The sequence below is a fragment of the Carcharhinus amblyrhynchos genome, chromosome 9 (genome assembly GCF_965287045.1).
Source record: "Carcharhinus amblyrhynchos chromosome 9, sCarAmb.v2.hapA, whole genome shotgun sequence".
NCBI lineage: Eukaryota > Metazoa > Chordata > Chondrichthyes > Carcharhiniformes > Carcharhinidae > Carcharhinus > Carcharhinus amblyrhynchos.
This window is the reverse complement of record NC_137332.1, coordinates 98743240-98766172: the sequence shown is the minus strand read 5'-3', so window position 1 is coordinate 98766172 and position 22933 is coordinate 98743240. Positions and strand designations below refer to the sequence as shown.

Here is a 22933-nt window from a genome sequence, read left to right as displayed (position 1 = left end):
CTAAACAATTATGCTCCAAAATAAAGTGGGAGACCGGAGCTGAGACGTGTTGAGTCTGGGCAGGAGGCAGTCTCGCAACAAGGCCCGGCTATCAAATCGAGCCTTTGTAGGCCATATCTTCACGTGGTCACCTCCAATTCCAGCTTGGTTCTTTCCTACTCGGATAACTTGCAACGCCGATCATTTAAAAAAATCAACAAAAATGCATTCACAAGCTTCTGTTGTTCGATTTAAATGGAATGTGCTAGATTTTACACTTTGCACAGTTTGCTTCGTTGCTTGTACCCGTTGCGAGCTATACTAATAAAAGCTTTACTCACGAGAATGGGAAGATTTATTCAGAACCGGAATGTTGGAAAGGTATTCAACTCTCAAGAGCGCTGAAGTGAAATTTCAACAATTATTCCAAAACAAAGTGTTCGAAAAGCACAAAAAAACAACAAATGAAAGAGCGACATGTCCTTTGATTACCAGCTCCAAAGGATGATTGGGAGGAGGCGAGAGGAAGTAATTTCTTCATCTCTCTCCCTCTTGCTGTCTCTCAGGGCACCTCATTTAGCCATATCCAGAAAGCTCCTGACCGGATTCAGGGATTACCTGTATTTCCGGTCCTCTGTTGGGGCGGCACGGTAGCACAGTGGTTAGCACTGCTGCTTCACAGCTCCAGGAACCTGGGTTCAATTCCCGGCTTGGGTCACTGTCTGTGTGGAGTTTGCACATTCTCCTCGTGTCTGCGTGGGTTTCCTCGGAGTGCTCCGGTTTCCTCCCACGGTCCAAAGATGTGCAGGTTAGGTTGATTGGCCATGCTAAAATTGCCCCTTCGTGTCCTGGGATGCTTAGGTTAGCGGGTAAATGTGTAGGGATATGGGGGTAGGGTCTGTGTGGGATTGTGGTCGGTGCAGACTCGATAGGCCAGATAGCCTCTTTCTGCACTGCAGGGTTTCTATAACTTCCATTCACAGTTGCACAAAATGCAAAAAAAAATTACTTTGAGGCACAAGAAACAATGTGCAGAGGTCACGGGGATGGCACAAATGCCCATTGGGAAAGCTGGTGTAGATAAGATGGGCCAAATGGCCTCCTTCTGCACCATAACAATTCTGTGATTCTGAATAAGAACTACATTTAGCCTCATTTTGAACAGCGCGTGACTCACAGCAGGGGAGCCGCCTGCCATGAGCTGGATACCTGATGATGATCGTTGTTTCCGGGGCTGGTCATGGTATTCAGGCCTTTCCTTGTGCTGGTGACGCCGGGTAAGGGTCTGGGCGTCCGTCCACTGCCTTTCCGTGTCGGGCCTCCCAATGCAATTGCCTCACTTCCCACTTGCCAATATTGAATCCCCGGGGACCAGCATGGCCGACGTGATGTTGACCATCTGAAACAAGATGGTGGCCAATAAGAACGTTGCCCGTAATGGAAACTTGTTCAGTTCTGCAGAATATTTGCGCCCTGATCTTAAACAGAGCAACCCAAGCAAAAGAAAGATTTAGCGGACACTACGCGACGGACTGCAGATACATGCCAAACAGCCGGTGAGGTAAAAGTTTCAGCCGATCGGCCTGCACACCTGTTTTAAAAATAAAAAGAGCGCAGCCCTCGGTGAATGCCATCCAAGTATGCTGCAGCCTCTCGTCTCTCCATTCTCGTCACGCCGAAAATCAGCATCTAATTTCACCTCCATTTCTTAACCGAGTTTTATATCGCTTGCAAACGTTAAGGTTCAGGGTGACCAACTCGTATAGAATAAAACAAGAGGCTCTTCAACGTGGGGAAAGAGTGGGGTGGGGGAGTTGTGACAATACATCATTTACGATGAGGGTTGTAGATAGATACAGATAGGTTGAGTGATTGGGCAAAAAATCTGGCAGATGGCACATGATGCGGGAAAATGTGAAATTGTTCACTCTGGCAGGAAGAGTTAAAAGCAGGGAGTTATTTAAACGGAGAATGACTGCAAAATTCCGAGGTGCAGAGGGATCTGGGTGTTCTAGTCACAAAAAAGTCAACATGCAGGTACAGCAAGTAATCAAGAGGGCTAATGCACTGCTACCCTCTATTACGAAAGAAATTGACATTTAAGTAAGGATGCTGGGCTTCGGTCATACAAGGCATGGCCGAGACCACATCACAAATATTGTTTGCAGTTTTGGTCTCCTTATTTAAGGAGGGATAGAGACATGGAAAGTAGGAGCAGGAGGAGGCCATTCAGCCCTTTCAGCCTGCCCCGCCATTCATTATGATCATGGCTGATCATCCAATTCAATGACTTGACCCTATCTTCCCCCCATATCCCTTGATCCCAATTGCCCCAAGAGCTGTATCTAACTCCTCCTTGAAAATATACCATGTTTTGGGCTCAACTGCTTTCTGTGGTAGTGAATTCCACAGGCTGGCCACTCTCTGGGTGAAGAAATTTCTCTACATCTCAGTCCTCAATGGTTTACCCTGTATCCTTAGATTGTGACCTCCTGGTTGTGGACACATCCCAATGTGAATGTACTGGAGCTGGTTCAGAGGAGGTTTATTGGATTGATACCTGGAATGAAGGATGTCTTATGAGGAAAGGGTGGACAGACTGAGCTTGTTTCCCCTGGAGTTTAAAAGAGTGAGGGGGTGACTGAATTGAAGTTAAGATCCTGAAAGGTGCTGACAAGGTGGACATGGGAAGGATGTTTCTTCTTGTGGGCGAGTCCAGAGCTAGGAGGGCCCTGTATTAAAGTTAGGAACTGCCCTTTAGGATAAAGATGAGATTTTTTTTTCTCTCGGAGGATTGAGTGACTTTGGAACTCTCTGCCTCAGAAGGTGGTAGGGGAGGGGACACTGAATATCTTTAAGACAGGAGTCAATGGTCATCAGGAGTCACATGAGGAATGTGGAACTCTACACATGATGTGGAGATGCCAGCGTTGGATTGGGGTAAACACAGTAAGAAGTCTCACAACACCAGGTTAAAGTCCAACCATTTATCTGACAGTAAACCCACAAGCTTTCGAGTTTTGCCCCTTCATCACCTGACCTTTGGGTGCTCCGGTTTCCACCCACAGTTTAAAGATATGCGGGTTTAAGTGCATTGGCCATGCTAAGTTGCCCCTTAGTGTCTCGGGATGCATAAATTAGAGGGATTAGCAGGGTAAATATGTGGGGTTAGGGGGATAAGACTCAAGTAGGTTTGTCAGTGCGGACTGATTGGGAAAAATGGTCTCTTTCTGCATTGTAGGGATTCTATGATTCTGTGATCTCTGGCAAGATTCTCTCATGCTCACCCTTTGACCTGGGCCTCCTTTGGCTGCGTGGCTATATGTTTCCAGGAGTCCCTCACCCTGTAGGTCTACAGTAGTGAGTGCATACTTAGTTCCACAGGCTCCATATGTAATCCCTTCCCAATTTCTGTTGCAACCCAGGATGAATAGCTGTCCAGTTCAAATAATGGTATTTCATTAACTACCAAGTTTGCACTCTCAGACAATCCCCCGATATTTCCCAGCATACTCCTTTAATCAAGATCAACTGCTCTGAAGTTGTTGAACTCAATGTCCAGTAAAATGCCCAGTTGGAAGATGAAGTGCTGTTACTCCAGTTTACACTGGGTTTTATTGGAACATGTAAAAGGCCAAGGACGAACACGTGGACAGAACAGCAGGATGGTGTGTTGAAATGGCAAGCAACTTGGCCAACTGCCACATTCCTACACTCTGAACATTTCATAGAATCCCCACAGAGCAGAAGGAGGCCATTCGGCCTATTGAGTATGCACCGATCATAATCCCACCCAGACCCTATCCCCATAACCCGTGCATTTAACCTAACTAGTCCATCTGACACTAAGGGGCAATTCAGCACGGTCAATTCACCTAACCTGCACACCTTTGGACGATGGGAGAAAACCAGAGCACCTGGAGGAAACCAATGCAGGCAAGGTGAGAATGTGCAAACTCCACACAAAGTGAGTGACCCGAGGCTAGAATTGAACCTGGATCCCTGGCGCTGTGGGGGCAACTGGGCTAACCAATGTGCCACCGCTTTTGGTGAGCCATTGACATTTAAGCGATCTTCAAATATGCCCCTCCCGACCACAGCAGTGCACGGACGTGTCAGGGCTGGCAAAATCCAATTTAGTGGGAGCTAATCCCTCTCCCAACCCACAGGTTTTTTGGCACCACAGGCACTCCCATCCCATGGACCAACTTCAACAGTAGATGCATTGCAGTCACCTCCAAAACTGCGATTCCGGCAGCCCCCGCGGGTCTCCCAATGGCGCTGCAGAGCTGGCGAGTGAGCGTGCGCGCAGGCGCGGCTGCCTCCCCCCACTCTCCGCTGTCATGGCGGCGGCCAGGCTGAGGCTCAACTCGCGGCTGGCGCTGGTGACGGGTAAATATGAATATTAATGAGAGGCGCCGAGCGTTCATTAGCATGAAGTGTGTGAATGAAAGTGGCGCTCCCTCCTCCGCGAGACACGACTCGCCCGCCCGTCGGCTGCTGCCGTCTTAAAAGGCAGCCCGCGAAGGGGGCAAAGGTCAGATTCCCGGGGAACGTCTCTCAATTACTGAGTGTGTAGCTGGCGTAGAGCTTAGCCTGAAACCCCAATACACACAGAGAGGGGAGCACACAGAGAGACATTGAGTACCTCCTCCACTCCCCAGACATACCCAGAGCTTCTTCCTTCTCTCCACTCTCTCACTTCATGATGTCACTATAAAATATTACAAAACACTTTCCTCCAACAACCCCCCACCTTTTGCCCCTCAGAGTTCCCTCAACTCTATTTACTGCCCCATAATCACATCTGTTAGATCTCCCCCTCACATTGCAACCAATTTACCTCTTGACTTCCATTTCCGCTCACTGCCCCGTTCATTGCCACTTCCATTGCCCCTTCCACTGCCACTCTCATTGTCCCTTCCACTTCCTTTCTCACTGCCCCTTCCACTGCCACTCTTACTGCCCTTTCCACTGCCACTCTCACCATTCCTTTCACTGCCCTGCCTACTCCACTCTGACTGCCCCATCCCTTGCCACTCCACCCCTCACACTGCCACTTTCACTGCCCTGTCCTTCAGATTGAAGAGCTTCATTTAATATCAACTGTTTATCTTTGCCACACACTCCAAACTCAGTCTAGCCTGGGAATGCATGTCCAACATCTCCTCACCTCTACTTCTGGCATCAGAGTGACTATGTACAACCCCCCCAAGGTCAAACCATTCTGTGCTATTTACTGCTGCACCCTCAGTTATCTCACTCACCTCCTAATGACCCTCCTGCACTCCCCACAACCAGAAACACTCCATACTTTTCCTCTCTTTCACTCTCTTTTTCCTCATCTCTATCTTGCTCACTCTCATTGCTGCTCTCTCTCTTGCTTACTTTCTTGCTGTGTCTCACTGCTCTCATTTGCTCCCTTTCTCATTCTCAATCGCCCTCTCATACTGTCATTCTCTCATGCTCTGCCTTTCTTCTCTCATTTGTTCTCTCGTCAGCACTGTGTTATGCTTTCTGTCTCGTGCTGCCTTTCTCTCTGTCTTGATTTTTCTCTTGCTCCTTTTCTGTCGCTCTCTCTCTTGCTTTCACTCTTCATTCATTCTCATTTCCTCTCTCCCTCCACCTCCCTGTTGGCCCCATTATTGTAGGATTACTGTGTGGAGTCCCTCAGTGTTAACATGGGGCCCAGCATTCGTCTCAATTACCTCTAGTTGTGCAAAAACAGACAATGCTGGAAAATCTCAGCAGGTCTGACAGCATCTGTGGAGAGGGAATAGAGCCAATGTTTCGAGTCTGGATGACTCATTGTCAGAGCTGGATGCTCCTTCCACTGCCGTTCACTCTCACTGCTCCTTCTATTGTCATTCTGATGTAGGGTCCATGCTCTGATGAAGGGTCATTTAGAATCGAAACATTGGTTGTATTCTCTCCCCACAGATGCTGTCAGATATGCTGAGTTTCTCCAACATTTTCTGTTTCAGATTCCAGCATCTACAGCATTTTGCTTTTATCTTTATTCATGCCCCATGCTTATAAGACAGTTATAAAATTCTAACGGGGTTAGACAAGGTAGATTCAGAATGAATGTTCCCAATGGTGGTGGAGCCCAGAACTAGGGGTCATAGTTTGAGGATAAGGGATAAACCTTTTAGAACAGAGATGAGGAGAAACGTTTTCACCCAGAGGGTAGTGAATGTATGGAATTCACTACCTCAGAATGTAGTTGCGTCCAAGATGTTGTCTGATTTCAAGAAGAAATTAGATATAGCTCTAGGGGCTAAAGGGATCAGGGGTTTTGGAGGGAAGGCAGGATCAGGATATTGATTTTGATGATCAGACGTGATTGTGCAGGGCCGCACGGTGGCACAGTGGTTAGCAGTGCTGCCTCACAGCTCCAGGGATCCGGTTTAATTCCTGGCTTGGGTCACTGTCAGTGTGGAATTTGCACATTCTCCTGTGCCTGCGCGGGTTTCCTCCGGGCGCTCTAGTTTCCTCCCAGTCTGAAAGACATGCTGGTTAGGTGCATTGACCTGAACAGGTGCCAGAGCCTGGCGACCGGGGGGAATTTCACAGTAATTTCATTGCAGTGTTAATATAAGTGTTGTTTGTGACTAATAAATAAATGAAGTGAATGGCCAGCAGACTCAAAGGGCCAATTGGCCTACTCCTGCTTCTATGTTTCTCTGCGATCTTGTAGGTGGTGGCAGTGGGATTGGGCGAGCTGTCTGCCAGCGCTTTGCTAGAGATGGAGCCTCGGTGGCAGTGGTGGATATTGACGAAAGTGCGGCTGCGGAGACCCTGCGGAGTCTGCCGTCTGACCAACAGCGGCACTCTGTGTTCCTCACCGACGTGACATCCTCTGAGAGCGTCCAGAAGCTCATGGCTGACATTCAGGTAGGAGATGGCGATGCTGGCTTCAGGAGCTTTGTATCTACTGCCCGGCCTGCCTCTGAAGCAGGGTGTTCAAATGCTTTGCCTGCAAACCACTCAGACACTTGAACCACCCATTGGCCCACCCATTTTCATTCAGCACCCAAAACTCATCAGATTTCATGGAAACTTGCAGAAAGTGTAAATACTTTGGAAGCTCTTTCGTGACTAAATATAGGGATTTGTTTGTGTTAATTTTTGAAAGTTAAATATCAGAAGTAAATTATTAATTCATGCCAAGTGCAAAAGGTGTTTTCATATTGTAACAATTAACACTGCAAGAGAACACATGCTAAACAATTAAATATGCTGTAGAATCATCAGAATAATTTTCTTCTGAGAAACTAATACTTATCTTAACTGATACTTACAGGGCAGCAGGGTGGCACAGTGGTTAGCACTGCTGCCTCACAGCGCCAGGTACCCTGGTTCAATTCTGGCCTCGGGTCACTGTCTTGTGGAGTTTGCACATTCTCCTCTCCCCGTGTCTGCATGGGTTTCCTTCGGGTGCTCCGGTTTCCTCCCACGCTCCAAAGATGTACAGATTAGGTTGATTGGCCATGCTAAATGTCCTTAAGTATCGGGGGATTTAAGGGGTAAATACGCAGGGTTACGATGATAGGGCCTGGGTGGGATTGTCGTCAATGCAGGTTCGGTGGACGTAAAGGCCTCTTTCTGCACTGTCGGGATTCTATGATCTGCCATCCATATTATTGCTGAAAAGAGAGGTGTGTTGTTGAAGCCTTTCATCTTGCACTCATCAGGATAAACACAAGAATACCAAATTTCAAACAAGTTTCTTTAACCTGCTATGATTGATTCATTCTGGGAACCCGTACTGTTAAATAGGATCGAGTTCAGCTCTCTGTCACAAGATGAGATGGGAATGTGAGTTGTGAGGCTGCCGTAAGGCGGCTTTGAAGGGATTTGGACAACCCACATGAGTGGGCAAGAACGTGATGGATGAAATGCGCTGTGGATTAGGAGGAATGGAGGGTCCTACAGAGTATTTCTTAAATGCTGAGAGATTGGGAAGTGCTTACGTCCAAAGGGACTGGATGTCCTTGTACGTGAGTCAGGAAAAGCTAGCAGGCAGGTGCTGCAAGAAGTTAGGAAGGCAAATGGTTCGTTGGCCTTCATCGTGAGAGGATTTGAGTTTGGGAGTGAAAATGTTTTGCTGCAATTATATAAAGCCTTGGAGAAACCTCACCTGCAGTATTGTGCGCACTGTTATCTTCCTATGTGAGGAAGAATATACTGGCCATAGAGGGAGTGCAACAGAAGTTCACCGGACTGATCCTTGGGATGGCAGGTCTGTCCTATGAGGAGAGATTGAGCAGACTGGGCCTGTATTCTCTAGAGTTTGAAAAAATGTGAGGTGACCTCATTCAGACATACAAAATTCTTACAGGGCCTGATGGGGTTGATGCAGGAAGGGTGTTTTCCCTTGGTTGGAGGTCTAGAACCAGCTACAGGGGAGCATGGTCTCAGAGTAAGGGGGCAGGCCATGAAGGACAGAAGGGCAAGACCAAAGGACAGGCCACAGGGAGGGGTTCGCTATGGTCTGAAGCTAGTCTTTGACCTTGTTTACTAGGAGTGACAGTTTCATGGATCATTCCCTTGCTGCCACCACATCTTTTTACTGTTTTGATTTGATTTGATTTATTATTGTCACATGTATTAACATGCAGTGGAAAGTATTGTTTCTTGCATGTACAGACAAAGCATACTGTTCATAGAGAAGGAAAGAAGAAGGTGCAGAATGTAGTGTTACAGTCATAGCTAGGGTGTAGACTTAATGTGAGGTAGATCCATTGAAAGGTCTGAAGGCAGCAGGGAAGAAGTTGTTCTTGAGTCGGTTGGTACGTGTCCCCAGACTTTTGTACCTTTTTTGCCTTTCAGGCGCAGTTTTCCCGTCCTCCTTGTGTAGCTGTGAACTGTGCAGGAATCACCATGGATAGCTTACTATTGAAAATGCAGGAAGAAGCCTTTGACCAGGTTCTAAAGGTTAATTTGAAGGTGGGTAACATTGAAGATTGGGTGTTGGGAAGGGTGGGGGATTGGTGCAGGAGGGAATCAGACACCGTGGGACACTTGTTCAGCTGCCTGTTCATCAAATGTCGCAGGTTAGCCTCTGGTTATAGAAAGCGGTCTGTTTTCCTTTCCATCGTTTCCAGTGCAATTCTCCCGCCTTATCTCCAAAGTTCCCCGTACCGTCTTCCTCTTCCGAATATATTCCAATTGCCTTTTAGAAGGCCATGATTCATGTCTCCACCACACTCTCAGACACTGCATTCCAGATCCTAACCACTCACTCTGTGAATCTGTCTCAACTACACTCTCAGACAGTTCGTTCAGATCCGAACCGCTCGCTGTGTGAATCTGTCTCTACCACATTCAGCGAGTGGTTAGGATCTGGAATGCACTGTCTGAGAGTGTGGTGGAGACAGGATCTTTTATTTTCTTGTCCTACAGTCACCAAGAAACATGGTGTGACAAAGGTTCTAAGATTACAGAGAAAGAGCTGTCTTATGAGAGTTTTGAATAGAAAGTGTGTGTACTCTACAATGTTTAAGGAGGTGATCTCACTGAAACCAGTCAGATTCTGAGATTTCTTTCTCTGTTTGCTCTGCTGATCTTTTACTCTGGCATTGTATCTCCACAGGGTACATTCCTGGTGACCCAGGCTGTCGCCAAGGCATTGATTGCCAGTGGTGCCAAGAAGGGCTCCATCATCAATGTAGGCAGCATTGTGGGTAAGGTATGGACACATGGGCATTATATTATTTATTTTGTTAGTGTCATAAGTAAGCTTACATTAACACTGCAATGAAGTTACTATGAAAACCTGCTAGTTGCCTTGCTCCAGCACTTGTTCAGGTACACTGAGGGAGAATTTAGCATGGCCAGTGCAACTAACAAGCACATCTCTCAGTTTGTGGGAGGAAACCAGGGCACATGGAGGAATCCCACGCAGACACAGGGAGAACATGCAAACTCCACACAGACAGTGACCCAAGCCGGGAATTGAACCTGAGAGACTGCTGCTGTGCCACCATGCCATCCTGTGCCAGTGTGCAATGGGATAGCCCTGGCTGGTTGGGGTCTATGTTCTCTCTATAGCTGTTTAATTTACTTAATTGACAGCACCTTCCAGGTCTGGACCTCCACAACCTAGAAGGGCAGGTGTCGCAATTGCATGGGAACACCTCCACATCCAAGTTCCCCATCAAGCTACACTTGATGGGGAGCTTGAAACTAACTTATCGCTAACTCAATCCCAAGCCAGTTAGTGAAGTATGAAACTTCAGGTAATTATTTTATTAATAATAGTTTTATTTACAATATGTCTGCTTCTAAGAGACTACCCAGCAGTGTCTCTTTACATGTACTCTAGGCACTTAACTGGGGGGAAGAGATGCATAGTGGCATTGTCACAGGGCTATTGACCCAGATAACCAGGATAATGCTCAGGGGACCTGGGTTTGAATTATAACACGGCAAATGGTGAAAATTGAAATTAATAAAAATCTGGAATTAAAAGTTTAATGCTGACCTGAAATCATTGTTGATTGTTGTAAAAACCCATCCAGTTTAGTAATATCCTTTAGGGAAGGAAATCAGCTGACCTTATCTGGTCTAGCGCACTTTAAGCTCTAGACGCACAGCAATGTGGTTGACTCTCTGTGGTTGCTGATGACACCAAGATTGGGGGAACGGCAAATTGTGCGGAGGGTGTGGAGAGTCTGCAGAAGGATCTAGATAGGCTGGGCGAATGGGCCAGGAAATGGCAAATGGAATTTAATGTTGGCAAGTGTGAGGTGGTCCACTTTGGTAGGAATAATGGTAGGAAGGACTATTACTTATGTGGCGAAAAACTGCAGCAGGCGACGGTGCAGAGGGACCTCGGGGTCCTTGTGCATGAGTCGCAAAAACCCAGCTTGCAGGTGCAGCAGGTGGTCAGGAAGGCAAATGGGATGCTGGCCTTCATAGCGAGGGGGATTGAATATAAAAGTAGGGAGGTCTTGCTGCAGCTGTATAGGGCATTGGTGAGGCCGCAGCTGGAGTACTGTGTGCAGTTTTGGGCGCCGTACCTGCGCAAAGATATTTTGGCCTTGGAGGGAGTGCAGAGGAGGTTTACTAGGCTGATACCGGAGTTGAGGGGGTTGAGCTATGAGGAGAGGCTGAATAAACTAGGCTTGTACTCGTTAGAGTTTAGAAGAATGAGGGGAGATCTCATTGAGACGTATAAGATGATGAATGGGATGGATAGGATAGAGGTGGAGAGACTCTTCCCGCTCAAAAAAGACAGTAGGACTAGGGGGCACAGCCTCAAGATAAAAGGGGGGCGGTTTAAAACGGAGTTGAGGAGGAACTTCTTCATTCAAAGGGTGGTGAATCTCTGGAATTCTCTGCCCGTTGAAGTGGTGGAGGCTGCCTCGCTAAATATTTTTAAGACGCGGGTTGATGGGTTTTTGATAAGAGAGGGGATTAAGGGTTATGGGGAGAGGGCGGGAAAGTGGAACTGAGCCACGACGGATCAGCCATGATCTTATTGAATGGCGGGGCAGGCTCGAAGGGCTAGATGGCCTACTCCTGCTCCTATTTCTTATGTTCTTATGTTCTCAAATGCTCTTTGTGATGGCCAAGCGAGACACTCAGTTCAGGGGCAGTTATGGAGGGTACTTAATGCTGGCCCGACCCAGCGACACCCACATCCCCGAATGAATAATTAAGTAGGTAGGAAATGTTTCTGTGTGTGTTTTTGTTCTCTCTCCCGGTTGACACTTTCTGCCCAATATCTCCCGTGAGTTCCTTGTGAAGGGTTTTGTTCTGGAAGACAAACTCTCCGTCCAGTGAGAGGTTTGGGAACATGTAGGGGGCAGGAAAGGCAGGAATGTGAGAGCTGATCAGTTCGAAGGGTGAGTTCAGGAAGCATTTCTTCACACATCTGTCTCCGTTATGTCAGTGTTGCTGGGTCAAAATCCTGGAACTCCCTCCTTAACAGCATTGTAGATGTATTTGCACCAGAGGGATTGCAGCGGCTGAAGAAGGTTGAATCATAAAATCCCTGCAGGATAGAAGGCCATTTGGCCCATCGAGCCTGTACCAACAACAGGTCCTATCCCCATAACATAGTTATCATGCTAATCCCCCCAAAACGAGGGGCAATGTAGCATGGCCTATCAACCTAACCTGCACATTTTTGGACTGTGGGAGGAAACCCATGCAGACAAGAGAAGTGCAAATTCTACACAAACCATCACCTGAGGCCGAAATTGAACCCGGGTTCCTGGCGCTGTGAGACAGCAGTGCTAACCACTGTGTCACCCTTGAGAGTGAAGTTTGAAGTTAATCCTTTGGACATATAGTTTGGGAGAGATGTAATACGAGGATGTTCAGGGTCAAAAGGGTTACATAAGTATAAATATAAATTTGGACAAAAACCTGGAGTGACTTAATTTTAAGTTCAATTATGAGATGTGGATATTGCTGGCTAGTTGCAGGATTTATTGCCCATCCCCAGTTGCCTTTGAGAAGGTGGTGGTGAGCTACCTTCTTGAACCGCTGCAGTCCCTGTGTTGTAGGTACACCCACAGTGCAGTTGAGGAGGAAATGCCAGGATTTTGACCCAGCAATAGTGAAGGAACAGCCAAGTCAGGTTGGTGAGCAACTTGGAGGGGAAGCTCCACGTGGTGGTGTTCACCAGTTTGCTGAAGATCCAGGGAGGGGAGGGGAAGGGGGGGAGCGGAGAAAGCAGCATCTGACCCAGTAAAGTGCCCGGGCTTGTGCCCTTGAACCTCACTATCTGATTTGAGATCCAAATGAATGCCCCGGGATGAAACTGAACCTGGGCAGCGAGCTGTGGGTTTAATATCTGGGAGATGGTGAGGTGGCATTGGAGGGAAGAAGGCTTCACACAGCTCTGCTCAGGTTGAGCCCCACAGAGAAGCCGCTGTGGGGAGAAAGGTGGGTGGGTAGCTAGATAGTTAGACTGTCTTTGGGGTGTTGGGCAGGGGTGGGACGATTGCTTTGCGTCTTTGTGAGACTTACTCATCCTTTGATGCACTTTTTCAGATGGGAAATGTGGGACAGGCAAATTACACAGCATCCAAAGCTGGAGTGGTGGCTCTGACAAAGACCAGTGCGAAAGAACTGGCCAGGTACTCCACACTGTGTCTTCAAGTATGTGTGTGCATATGTTATACTCCATCATATTGATGTCGCGTACTACTTTGCGTGCAGTTTACCATTGAGCCTCTGCAGTCTGACTGGTGTACGTTCAGCCACAGTGCTTTGGGGGGCGACTTTCAAGATCTTGATCCAGTGACGGTGAATGAGTTGCTGCAGTGCATCTTGTACACAGTACACACCGCTGTCCCTGTGCTTTGGTGAATGTGGTGCCAATCCAGCGGGCTGCTTTGTCCTGGACAATGTTGAGCTTCTTGAGTGTTGTTGGAGCTGCACTGATCCGGGCAAGTGGGGTATATTCCATCACACTCCTGACTTGTGTTTTGTAGATGGTGGGCAGGCTTTGAGGAGTCAGGATTTACTCGCCACAGGATTCCTAGATTTTGACCTGCTTTGGTAACCACAGTGTTTATATGGCTAGTCCAGTTCAGCTTTTCATCAATGGTAACCCCCCAGGATGTCTATATAGGGTGCTTCAGCAATGGTAATGACATTGAGGGGAGATGATCCTGACCATGGCCCTTAGATTCTCTCTCACTGGAGGTGGTCGTTGGCTTATTGCCAATGATATATTGTGTGTGTGTGTGTGTGAAACAGTTTGTTACTCTGTGCGTGTGTGTTTCATATATATATATATATATATACTGTGTATATTATCCAGAGATGACAGTGTGGGCTTTTACTCTGTGTTGTCGAATCTGTTACTGAGTGTGTAATGCTGTGTATTATATGGTTTGTTACTGCACACATTTCAGTCTGTATTACACAGTGTGTTTGCTGTTAGTCAGCCATTCCTGCCTATTTCACTTTAGTGTTTTACATTGACTGTTGCTTCAGGTTTGGAATCAGGTGCAACACTATCCTCCCAGGATTCATTGATACATCAATGACAGCTAAAGTCCCTCAGAAGGTGTTGGACATGGTAAGGCAGAAATGTATAATCACCAGTAAAAATACTGGATTGTAAACATACAGTTCCCCACACGTGCACATACATGATAGTTACACACACAAATACAAGATACAGTTACAGTTACATGGGCATGAACACAGGACACAGTTACATGGAGGATACAGTTACATGCACATGATAGTAGCACACGCAAATACAGGAATGATGTTATATACACTGGGTGCAGGTTTACACACAATAGTTACACTCACAGGTTGCAGTCATACAAACACAGCGTACAGTTGCATACATGATGAAGTTATACACGCATACATATATTGTGCTTCTACACATATGCAGGATACAGCTTATTTTGGCCTTGACATCTTTAATCAGATATAGCACATGTCTACCTTTAAGTGGAATCAGATAACAAGTATTGGAAGAGAAAATGGATCTGAAGTAGCTCTGATGTTTTTCTGTTGTTTACTTGAGTCCATTGCAACATTATGCCCTTGTTTTGAACTTGAAACCTCATTGTAGGTGTATATCTGTGCCAAAGCCCATAGAAGCTGCAGTTGTTTCTTTCATCATCATATGTGGCATTCCAATACAATTTTAAATATAAAAACTCCCAGAATGTACCCTGATCACCTGTTCTTGAATCACACAATGTAAATACACATTTTATGGATTATCACAAATTCAGCTGACAATTGATTGCCTGAGTGGGTATTGAAATGTTAGTTATTGCTTCAGCATCTTACTGTTTAAAGAGACTGTTACTCATTGAAGGGGTTATTGATTGATTGAAACATTTATTTATTGAGTGGGTTATTAATTAAATAGATAATTGATAGATTAAGTAAATTATTGATGGATCAAGTAGGTTATTAAGTAGCAATGATGTGGAGATGCCAGCATTGGATTGGGGTGGGCACAGTAAGAAGTCTGAGAACACCAGTTCAAAGTCCAACAGGTTTATTTGGAATCATGAGCTTTCAGAGAGCTGCTCCTTCATCAGGTGAATCCTGATGAGTGCACTCACCCTGATGAAGGAGCAGTGCTCCAAAAGCTCATGATTCCAAATAAATCTGTTGGACTTTAACCTGGTGTTATTAAATAGGTTATTGGTTGATTAAGTAAATAATTGATTAAGTAAATTGTTGATAGATTATGTAGTTATTAAATTGATCATTGGTAATGATTATTGATAAATTAATTAGGTTAAATAGATTACTGATAGATTAAGTAGGTTATTGGTTAAGTAGGTTAAGTATATTATTGGTAGATTAAGCAGAGTATTGGTCGATTAAGTGTGTTATTGATTGGTTCTGTAGATTATTGACTGTTATTAAATTGATTATTGATAAAGATGATTATTGATAAACTAAGTAGGTTAAGTAGATTATTAACAGACTAGGTAGATTATTGGTAGATTAAGTAGATTATTGATAAGGTTGATCAATTACATTATTAAGTGGGTTATTGACTAAGTAGTGTCTTGTTTGCTTAAGTAGGAGATAAATGTAACGAAACATTGTGGGTGTTAAACATTGACTCCGTCCCTCACTCCATGTGTGCTGCCAGACCTGTTGAGTTTTTCCAGCAATTGTTTACTGTTGGCAGCATCACGTATTGAACAGGCTTGCGTTAGGCTGCAGTGCTGTACAACCTCACAGTTATTTCCCTCGGACTCAGCACAAGGGAGCAGGGCTCTGAGTGAGGCCTTACCCTGGCTGCCTGAACCAGGCGTATCCCTCAATCAATGCCCAGCACTGTGGTGACCTGTGTCTCTTCAACGCAGCTTCTTGTCAGGATAATTCATATGTTGAGAATTTGCACCCATTCGATGATGACAACTTGAATGACATGAAAGCCACGCCGAACTAGGGACTAATCACTATTAATTGGTGAACCTCTTGTGGTGTTGCATGACAAGAGGTTGGCCAAGTGATCAATCTACCGAGCGATGCTTGGTCTTGAGACTCACATGTTGAAGGAAGAGGGGTGGCTAATGAAGGCTTCTAGTCCAGTGCCCATCCAAACTGCAAGGGTAGCAGCTTTAAGAAGTGGGGGTGGGGGGCAGTGAGAGGCCTAGACTGTGCTGTGTGTCACTGATGCAATACAATTTCCCCCCCCTCCCCTCCCCTCCATCCCTCTAGGTTTTGCAGATGGTGCCCCTGGGACGACTGGGAGACACTTCGGGTGAGTATGACTCACTTCAATTTTAGAGAACATCGCTCAGAAGAAAACAGGAAAATGTGGAAATAAGAATACTGGGTCTGAGCCAAGGTTTTGACCTCCTGGGCATGGTGTGGCCTAGCCTCTGGTAGTGCAGGGGCTTGGCATTAGTTGGGGAGTGGGGAATAGTGGTTGGGGCCACTACTCATGTATCTGGGAGAGCGATGCTCCCATAGGAAATAGGAGCAGGAGTAGACAACGTGGCCTGTCAAGCTTGCCTTGCCATTCAATACGATCACTGCTGATCTTGGGCCTCAACTCCATTGTCCCCAACCGCTCCCCCGTCCCCAAATTCCCCCACGCGCTGAACAAAAACCCTCTCTATCTTAGCCGGAAACGTGGTCAATGTCGGATCATCCATGGCTCACTGGAGTGCGGAATTCTTCCTTATTGAATCCATCCAGAGCCTCACCCACTGTCACCTCCTCCAGCTTCTTCAATCCCGGCCCCCTGTATCCCTGGTCCAATTGCTGGTCATGTGTTGTCTTAATCTACCTGATCCCCCTGGGTTCTGGGATTCCCTCTGTAACGCTCTCTACCTCGCGCTCTCTCTCTCTCTCTTCTCTACGCAGTTCGTCCTCTGCCCTGATATTCCCTTTCCAAAAACAAAATCGTGTCCTATTCCTGCCTCTCTTCAGTCCCGAGGAGCGGTCATTTCGGAATGATGGATTCTCCCTTTCCACGGACGCTGCCGGACTGGCTGAGTTTTTCCAGCACTGTCTGTTGTTTCTAATATGGCCGGCTGTCAGTGTGTGTCTGGTAACCGCTCCCGTGACAACGTTGTGGGAACCTTCACCAGGTCAAAAGACCCAATTGTAAATTTTTTTTATTTGTTCATGGGACATGGGTGTCACTGGCTGCGCCAGCAGTTATTGCCCATATCTAGTTGTCCTTGGAGGATAGTTAAGAGTCAACCACATTCCTGTGGCTGCGTAGGCCAGATCAGGTAAGGACGGCAGATTTCCTTCCCTAAAGGACATTAGTGAAACAGATGGGTTTTTCTGACAGTCAACAGTAGTGTCACGGTCATCAGTAAATTCTTCATTTCAGATTTTTTAAGAATTGAATTCAAATTCCATCATCTGCCATGTCGGGAGCCCAGAACATTAGCTAAGTTTTTGGATTAATAGTCTAGAGATAATACCACTTGACCATCGCCTCCCCCTAAAGGCAAATCCTTTCCTGTTTATCACACTTTCTCTCCACAACCATGGTGAGAGGCTTGTCTCTCTGTCTCTCTCTTTCTCCCTCCACCCCCCCCCCCCCCCCCTGTATTTAAAGACTTACATTTATGTAGCATCTTTCACCAAATCTCTGGACATCCCCAAAGCATCATGCAGCTAGCAAATCACATTCTCCTCCTGATGTGCGGTCATCCTTATAAATGCAAGAAATGTGACTGTCGCACAGCAAGATCCCAGAAGCAGCAATGCCACAATGGCCAGATCATCTGTTTTTGTTCTTTCCCTTCTTGGTGCGTGTGTAATATTGGCTGAGGGATAGATAGTGGCCAGAAGGTGAGGTAGAAATCTTCCAAGAGAAGTTGTTGGGGGCTAGGACACATGCTTTGTGCCCAGTAGAGGAGGGTCTCTGGGTTTAACCCTTTATCCGAAGATTTCTTCCTCATCCCACCTCCCTTGGAGGAGCTGGCCCTTGATGGGTTGAGTCAGTTCCGCTGTCCCAGATGGGGGAGTTAAAGCGTGGGAGTTGGGAGAGGTGCGTATGTTCTTGAGGGTGTGGATGGAGTGGGGGGGAGTGGGAGTTGGGAGTGGTGCATATGCTGCTATGCAGGAGCAGATCTCAAGTGAACCTCCTACAGTGTTTATTCTCTGGTCTCCATGTCCCAGGCTAATTACAATGCCTCCCTTGCTCTCCAACATCCATTCGTACTCCCAAGAAACTCTCATTGCCTCTTTTATGGTTTGTGGCCCAGAATTAAATGTTTAACACACGAATGGGAGTAGGACATTCAGCCTGTCGAGTCTGCTCTGCCATTCAATAAGATTGTGACTGGTCTGTTTTTGCTTTGTGTTCTACTTTCCCCATCTGCCCCTGATAATATTTGACTCCCTTACTGAACAAGAATCTTTCTACCTCCACCTTAAAACTATTCAGTATCACCACCTCCACTGCCTTCTGAGGCAGAGTGTTCCAAAGTCCCATAACCCTGAGAGTAAAACATCTCATTTCTGTTCAAAAAGGGTGCCCCCTCATTTTAAACAGGGCCCTCCTAGTTCTGGACTGAACCCACAAGAGGAAATATCCTTTCCATGTCCACCTTGTCAATACCAATCTTATGCTCCAATCAAGTCACCCCCTCACTCTCCTAAACTCCACCAGAGACAAGTCCAGTCTGCCCAATCTTTCCTCATAAGACATCCCACTTGTTCCAGGTATCAGTCTGGTAACCCTCCTCCGAACAAACTTCAATTAATTAACATTCTTCCTTAAAAAGGGAGACCAAAATTGCATGCAGTATTCAAGATCTATATAACGGGAGTATAACATCCTTATTTTACACTCAAATCCTCGTAATAAAGGTTAGCATTCCATTAGCCTATTTCATTACTTGCTGTACTTGCGTGTTAACTTCTTGTGACTCATGCATGAGAACATCTACATCCATTGTTCTTCCCGTGTCTGCGTGGGTTTCCTCCGGGTGCTCCGGTTTCCTTCCACAGTCCAAAAGATGGGAGGGATAGGTTGATTGGCCACGCTAAATTGCCCTTACTGTCTGGGAGATGAGCAGGGTTATGGAGATAGGGTCTGGATGAGATTATGGTTGGGGCAGATTCGATAGGCCGAATGGCCTTCTTCTGCACTGTAGGAATTCTATATCCCTCTGCATCTCGAAATTCTGCAGTCGTTCTTCATTAAGTAAAATTCTGTTTGTCTATTCTTCCTGCCAAAGTAAACAAGATGTGGGTATGCCGGCGTTGGACTGGCGTAAACACAGTAAAAAGTCTGACAACACCAGGTTTTAGTCCAACCTATTTATTTGATAATATTCTCACAAGCTTTCGAGGGGTTACCCTCTTCGTCAGGTGAATGGAGAGTTCTGGCCTCAGACAGAGCATATAAAGCACAGACAGTTTAGAGATTACTGATTAAAATGCGAATCCTTACACCTAACCTGCTGTTCAAGACCTGAAGTGGCTGACAATGTGAGTGGTAGGAGCACTGATCACAGTTTAAAGAGATGTGTATTGTCTCCAGACAGTACAGTAAGTGAGGTTTTGCAAACCCAGGCAAGTCACGGGGGTTACAGATAGTGCGACATGAACGCAAGATCCCTGTTGAGACCGTCCTCATGTGTGCGGAACTTGGCTATCAGTCTCTGCTCAGCGACTCTGCGCTGTCGTGTGTTGTGAAGGCCGCCTTGGAGAACGCTTACCCGAAGGTCAGAGGCTGAATGCCCGTGACCACTGAAGTGTTCGCCAACAGGAAGGGAACAGTCTTGCCTGGTGACTGTCGAGCGATGTTCATTCATCCGTTGTCGTAGCGTCTGCATGGTCTCCCCAATGTACCATGCTTCGGGACATCCTTTCTTGCAACGTATCAGGTAGTATCAGGCAACGTATCAGGCAAGAAAGGATGTCCCGAAGCATGGTACATTGGGGAGACCATGCAGACGCTACGACAACGGATGAATGAACATCGCTCGACAGTCACCAGGCAAGACTGTTCCCTTCCTGTTGGCGAACACTTCAGTGGTCACGGGCATTCAGCCTCTGACCTTCGGGTAAGCGTTCTCCAAGGCGGCCTTCACAACACACGACAGCGCAGAGTCGCTGAGCAGAGACTGATAGCCAAGTTCCGCACACATGAGGACGGTCTCAACAGGGATCTTGGGTTCATGTCGCACTATCTGTAACCCCCGTGACTTGCCTGGGTTTGCAAAACCTCACTTACTGTACTGTCTGGAGACAATACACATCTCTTTAAACTGTGATCAGTGCTCCTACCACTCACATTGTCAGCCACTTCAGGTCTTGAACAGCAGGTTAGGTGTAAGGATTCGCATTTTAATCAGTAATCTCTAAACTGTCTGTGCTTTATATGCTCTGTCTGAGGCCAGAACTCTCCATTCACCTGACGAAGAGGGTAACCCCTCGAAAGCTTGTGAGAATATTATCGAATAAATAGGTTGGACTAAAACCTGGTGTTGTCAGACTTTTTAAAGTAAACAACTTCAGATTTTCCCACATTATACTCCATCTACCAAAGTTTTGCCCACTCACTCAACCAATCTATACCCATCTGCAACCTTCTTACATTTTCACAACATACCTTCCTACCTTTCTTTGTGTCATCTCATAAATCGGACTTCTATTCTCTGGCATTGAGGAGAATGAGAGGCGATCTCATTGAAATGTGGAAAATTCTGAAGCGGGTTGGCAGGGTGGATGCTGAGAGATTGTTTCTGCTGGTTGGGAAATCTGAAACACGGTCTCAGGATAAGAGGCCGATCATTTAGGCTGATTGTTGTGTGAAGTGCGATATAAATGCAAGTCTGTATATTTTTCTGCACTGTATGATTATATGACACATGCTTCACGTGAGTACACGCGACCACAGCATTGCCTCGTGTAAGTAGGTGTGAAGCAGGCTGTGTTGCTGCTGTTTGTGGTTTCTGATTGCTTTCTGTCTCCGCAGAGGTGGCTGACGCCTGTTCTTTCTTGGCCTCTGATGACAGCAGCTACATCACGGGAGCCAGCCTGGAGGTGACAGGTGAGAGCCTCAAACTTGAGCCTATCTGGGCAGGCAGGGAGCAGGGACTTGGAGGTGACAGTGGGCTGCAGAGGAGCCACAGTCTGCTTCATTCAACCTGACCAGCGTGTCACACTATGTAAATACATGCACAACTGTGCGAATACTGTGGTTACCGGAGCAGATCAGAGGCTGGGAATCCTACGGCAAGTAACGCACCTCCTGACTCTCCAAAGCTTGCCCACCATCTACAAGGCACAGGTCAGGAGTGTGGTGGAAAACTCCCTACTTGCCTAGATAGGTGCAGCTCCAACAACACTCAAGAAGCTCAGCACCATCCAGGACAAAGCAGCCCACTTGATTGCTATCCCTTCCACAAACATGCACTCATTCACACACAAAATAGCAACTGTGTGTACCATCAACAAGATGCACTACAGGAACTCACCAAGGCTCCTTAGACATCACTTCCAAACACATGACCACTAATATCTAAAAGGTCAAGGGATGGTGGGTGGTTGATACATTATCGGAGCACTATAGAAATCTGCACCCCATCCCCGTAGAACCACACACTTACCACGGCCAGTCCACCTAATATACATATCTTTGACCTTTGGAGGGAAACCGGAGCACTGGGAGGAACCCATGCAGGCAAGGGGAGAACGTGCAAACTCTGTACAGTGACCCAAGCCAGGATTGAACCTGGGTCTCTGGTGCTGTGAGGCAGCAAAGCTAACCAGTGCTACCCACCTGCACTGTAGATGGGAATGTAATTTGAGGGTCTTATCAGATCAGCCATGAGCATGGTGGCACAGTGGTTAGCACTGCTGCCTCACAGCGCCAGGGACCTGGGTTCAATTCCCGGCTTGGGTCACTGTCTGTGCGGAGTCTGCATGTTCTCCCCATGTCTGCGTGGGTTTCCTCCAGGTGTTCCGGTTTGGTCCCACAGTCTGAAATACATGCTGGTTAGGTGCATTGGCCATATTAAATTCTCTCTGTGTACCCAAACAGATGCCAGAGTGTGGCGACTAGGGGAATTTCACTGTAACTTCATTGCAGTGTTGATGTAAGCTTATTTGTGACACTAATAAATACATTTTAAACTTTATGATCTTATTAAATGGCATAGCAGGCTCAAGAGGCTGAATGGTCTATTCCTGCTTCTTATAATCTATTTGAAATTCGGTCCGAGTTGGTGGTAAAAGGAAGGATCTGAAGTGATAGCATTTGTGTTATGTCTCTTTTACAGGAGGGCTTTTCATGTGACGATTGAAAAAGGTACAAGAGACCAAGAGAACATGTGGGCAGAGCTGGCAACATCTCACTTGGATTTGGCTAATGGATTCTGCCACCTCACTGGGATCCTGTTCCCCAAGAGCTGCCCATTCTCCTTCCACCCAAGTGCCTAGACTTTAGTGTTGCCCAGACAGTAAGTGTCACCCAAATTGTCGGAGGGTTCAGGGGAGTGCAAGGTCGTATCCTGCTCAGCTATGTACCGTCCAGGAATCTGGCCCAATGTCTCCCACCTTCCCCTTGGCATAAAAACAGGGACCGAGTTGGAGACTGGCTGGGTAAACCCGCTGAATCACCAAAGTGAACTGCAGCAATCAGCAAGCGCCCTCCAGTATATTAGTGAGAGGAACAGAGATGGTGGCGGGAAATGCAAGCCTGGGAAGGTCTCCTGAACTATGATCCATATAGGGCCTGCGATCCACAGCCAGGGGTATCCGACACACCCCACAGCTGCTGGGAGTTGGTTCCAAAACTGGGTATGACAGCCACTGAAGAGTCTGGGACAGGTTTCCCTGTCAAGCCAGATCTACTCTGGGTCCCACACCATTTCCTGTGCTCTGGTGTCTCAATATTAACGACAACTCGCTGTACAATTATGTAACTTTATTCTGAAAACATCGTCAGTAAACATGTCCGTCAACTGAAATCCTCTGATTAATGCAGAGTCTGTGCCTCTGATAATGGTGC

General features: G+C 46.7%; 1 protein-coding gene across 1 annotated transcript; it reads left to right on the top strand.

The window, feature by feature from the left end:
* Nucleotides 1-4310: 4310 nt before the first annotated feature.
* Nucleotides 4311-22892, top strand: hsd17b8 (hydroxysteroid (17-beta) dehydrogenase 8). Its single transcript, XM_080196297.1, has 9 exons — nucleotides 4311-4371; nucleotides 6680-6876; nucleotides 8815-8931; nucleotides 9578-9673; nucleotides 12991-13076; nucleotides 13942-14026; nucleotides 16162-16204; nucleotides 20897-20971; nucleotides 22203-22892. The coding sequence occupies exons 1-9, from the start codon at nucleotides 4323-4325 to the stop codon at nucleotides 22217-22219; spliced, it is 765 nt and encodes a 254-aa protein (XP_080052423.1). The 5' UTR covers nucleotides 4311-4322; the 3' UTR covers nucleotides 22220-22892.
* Nucleotides 22893-22933: the final 41 nt, after the last annotated feature.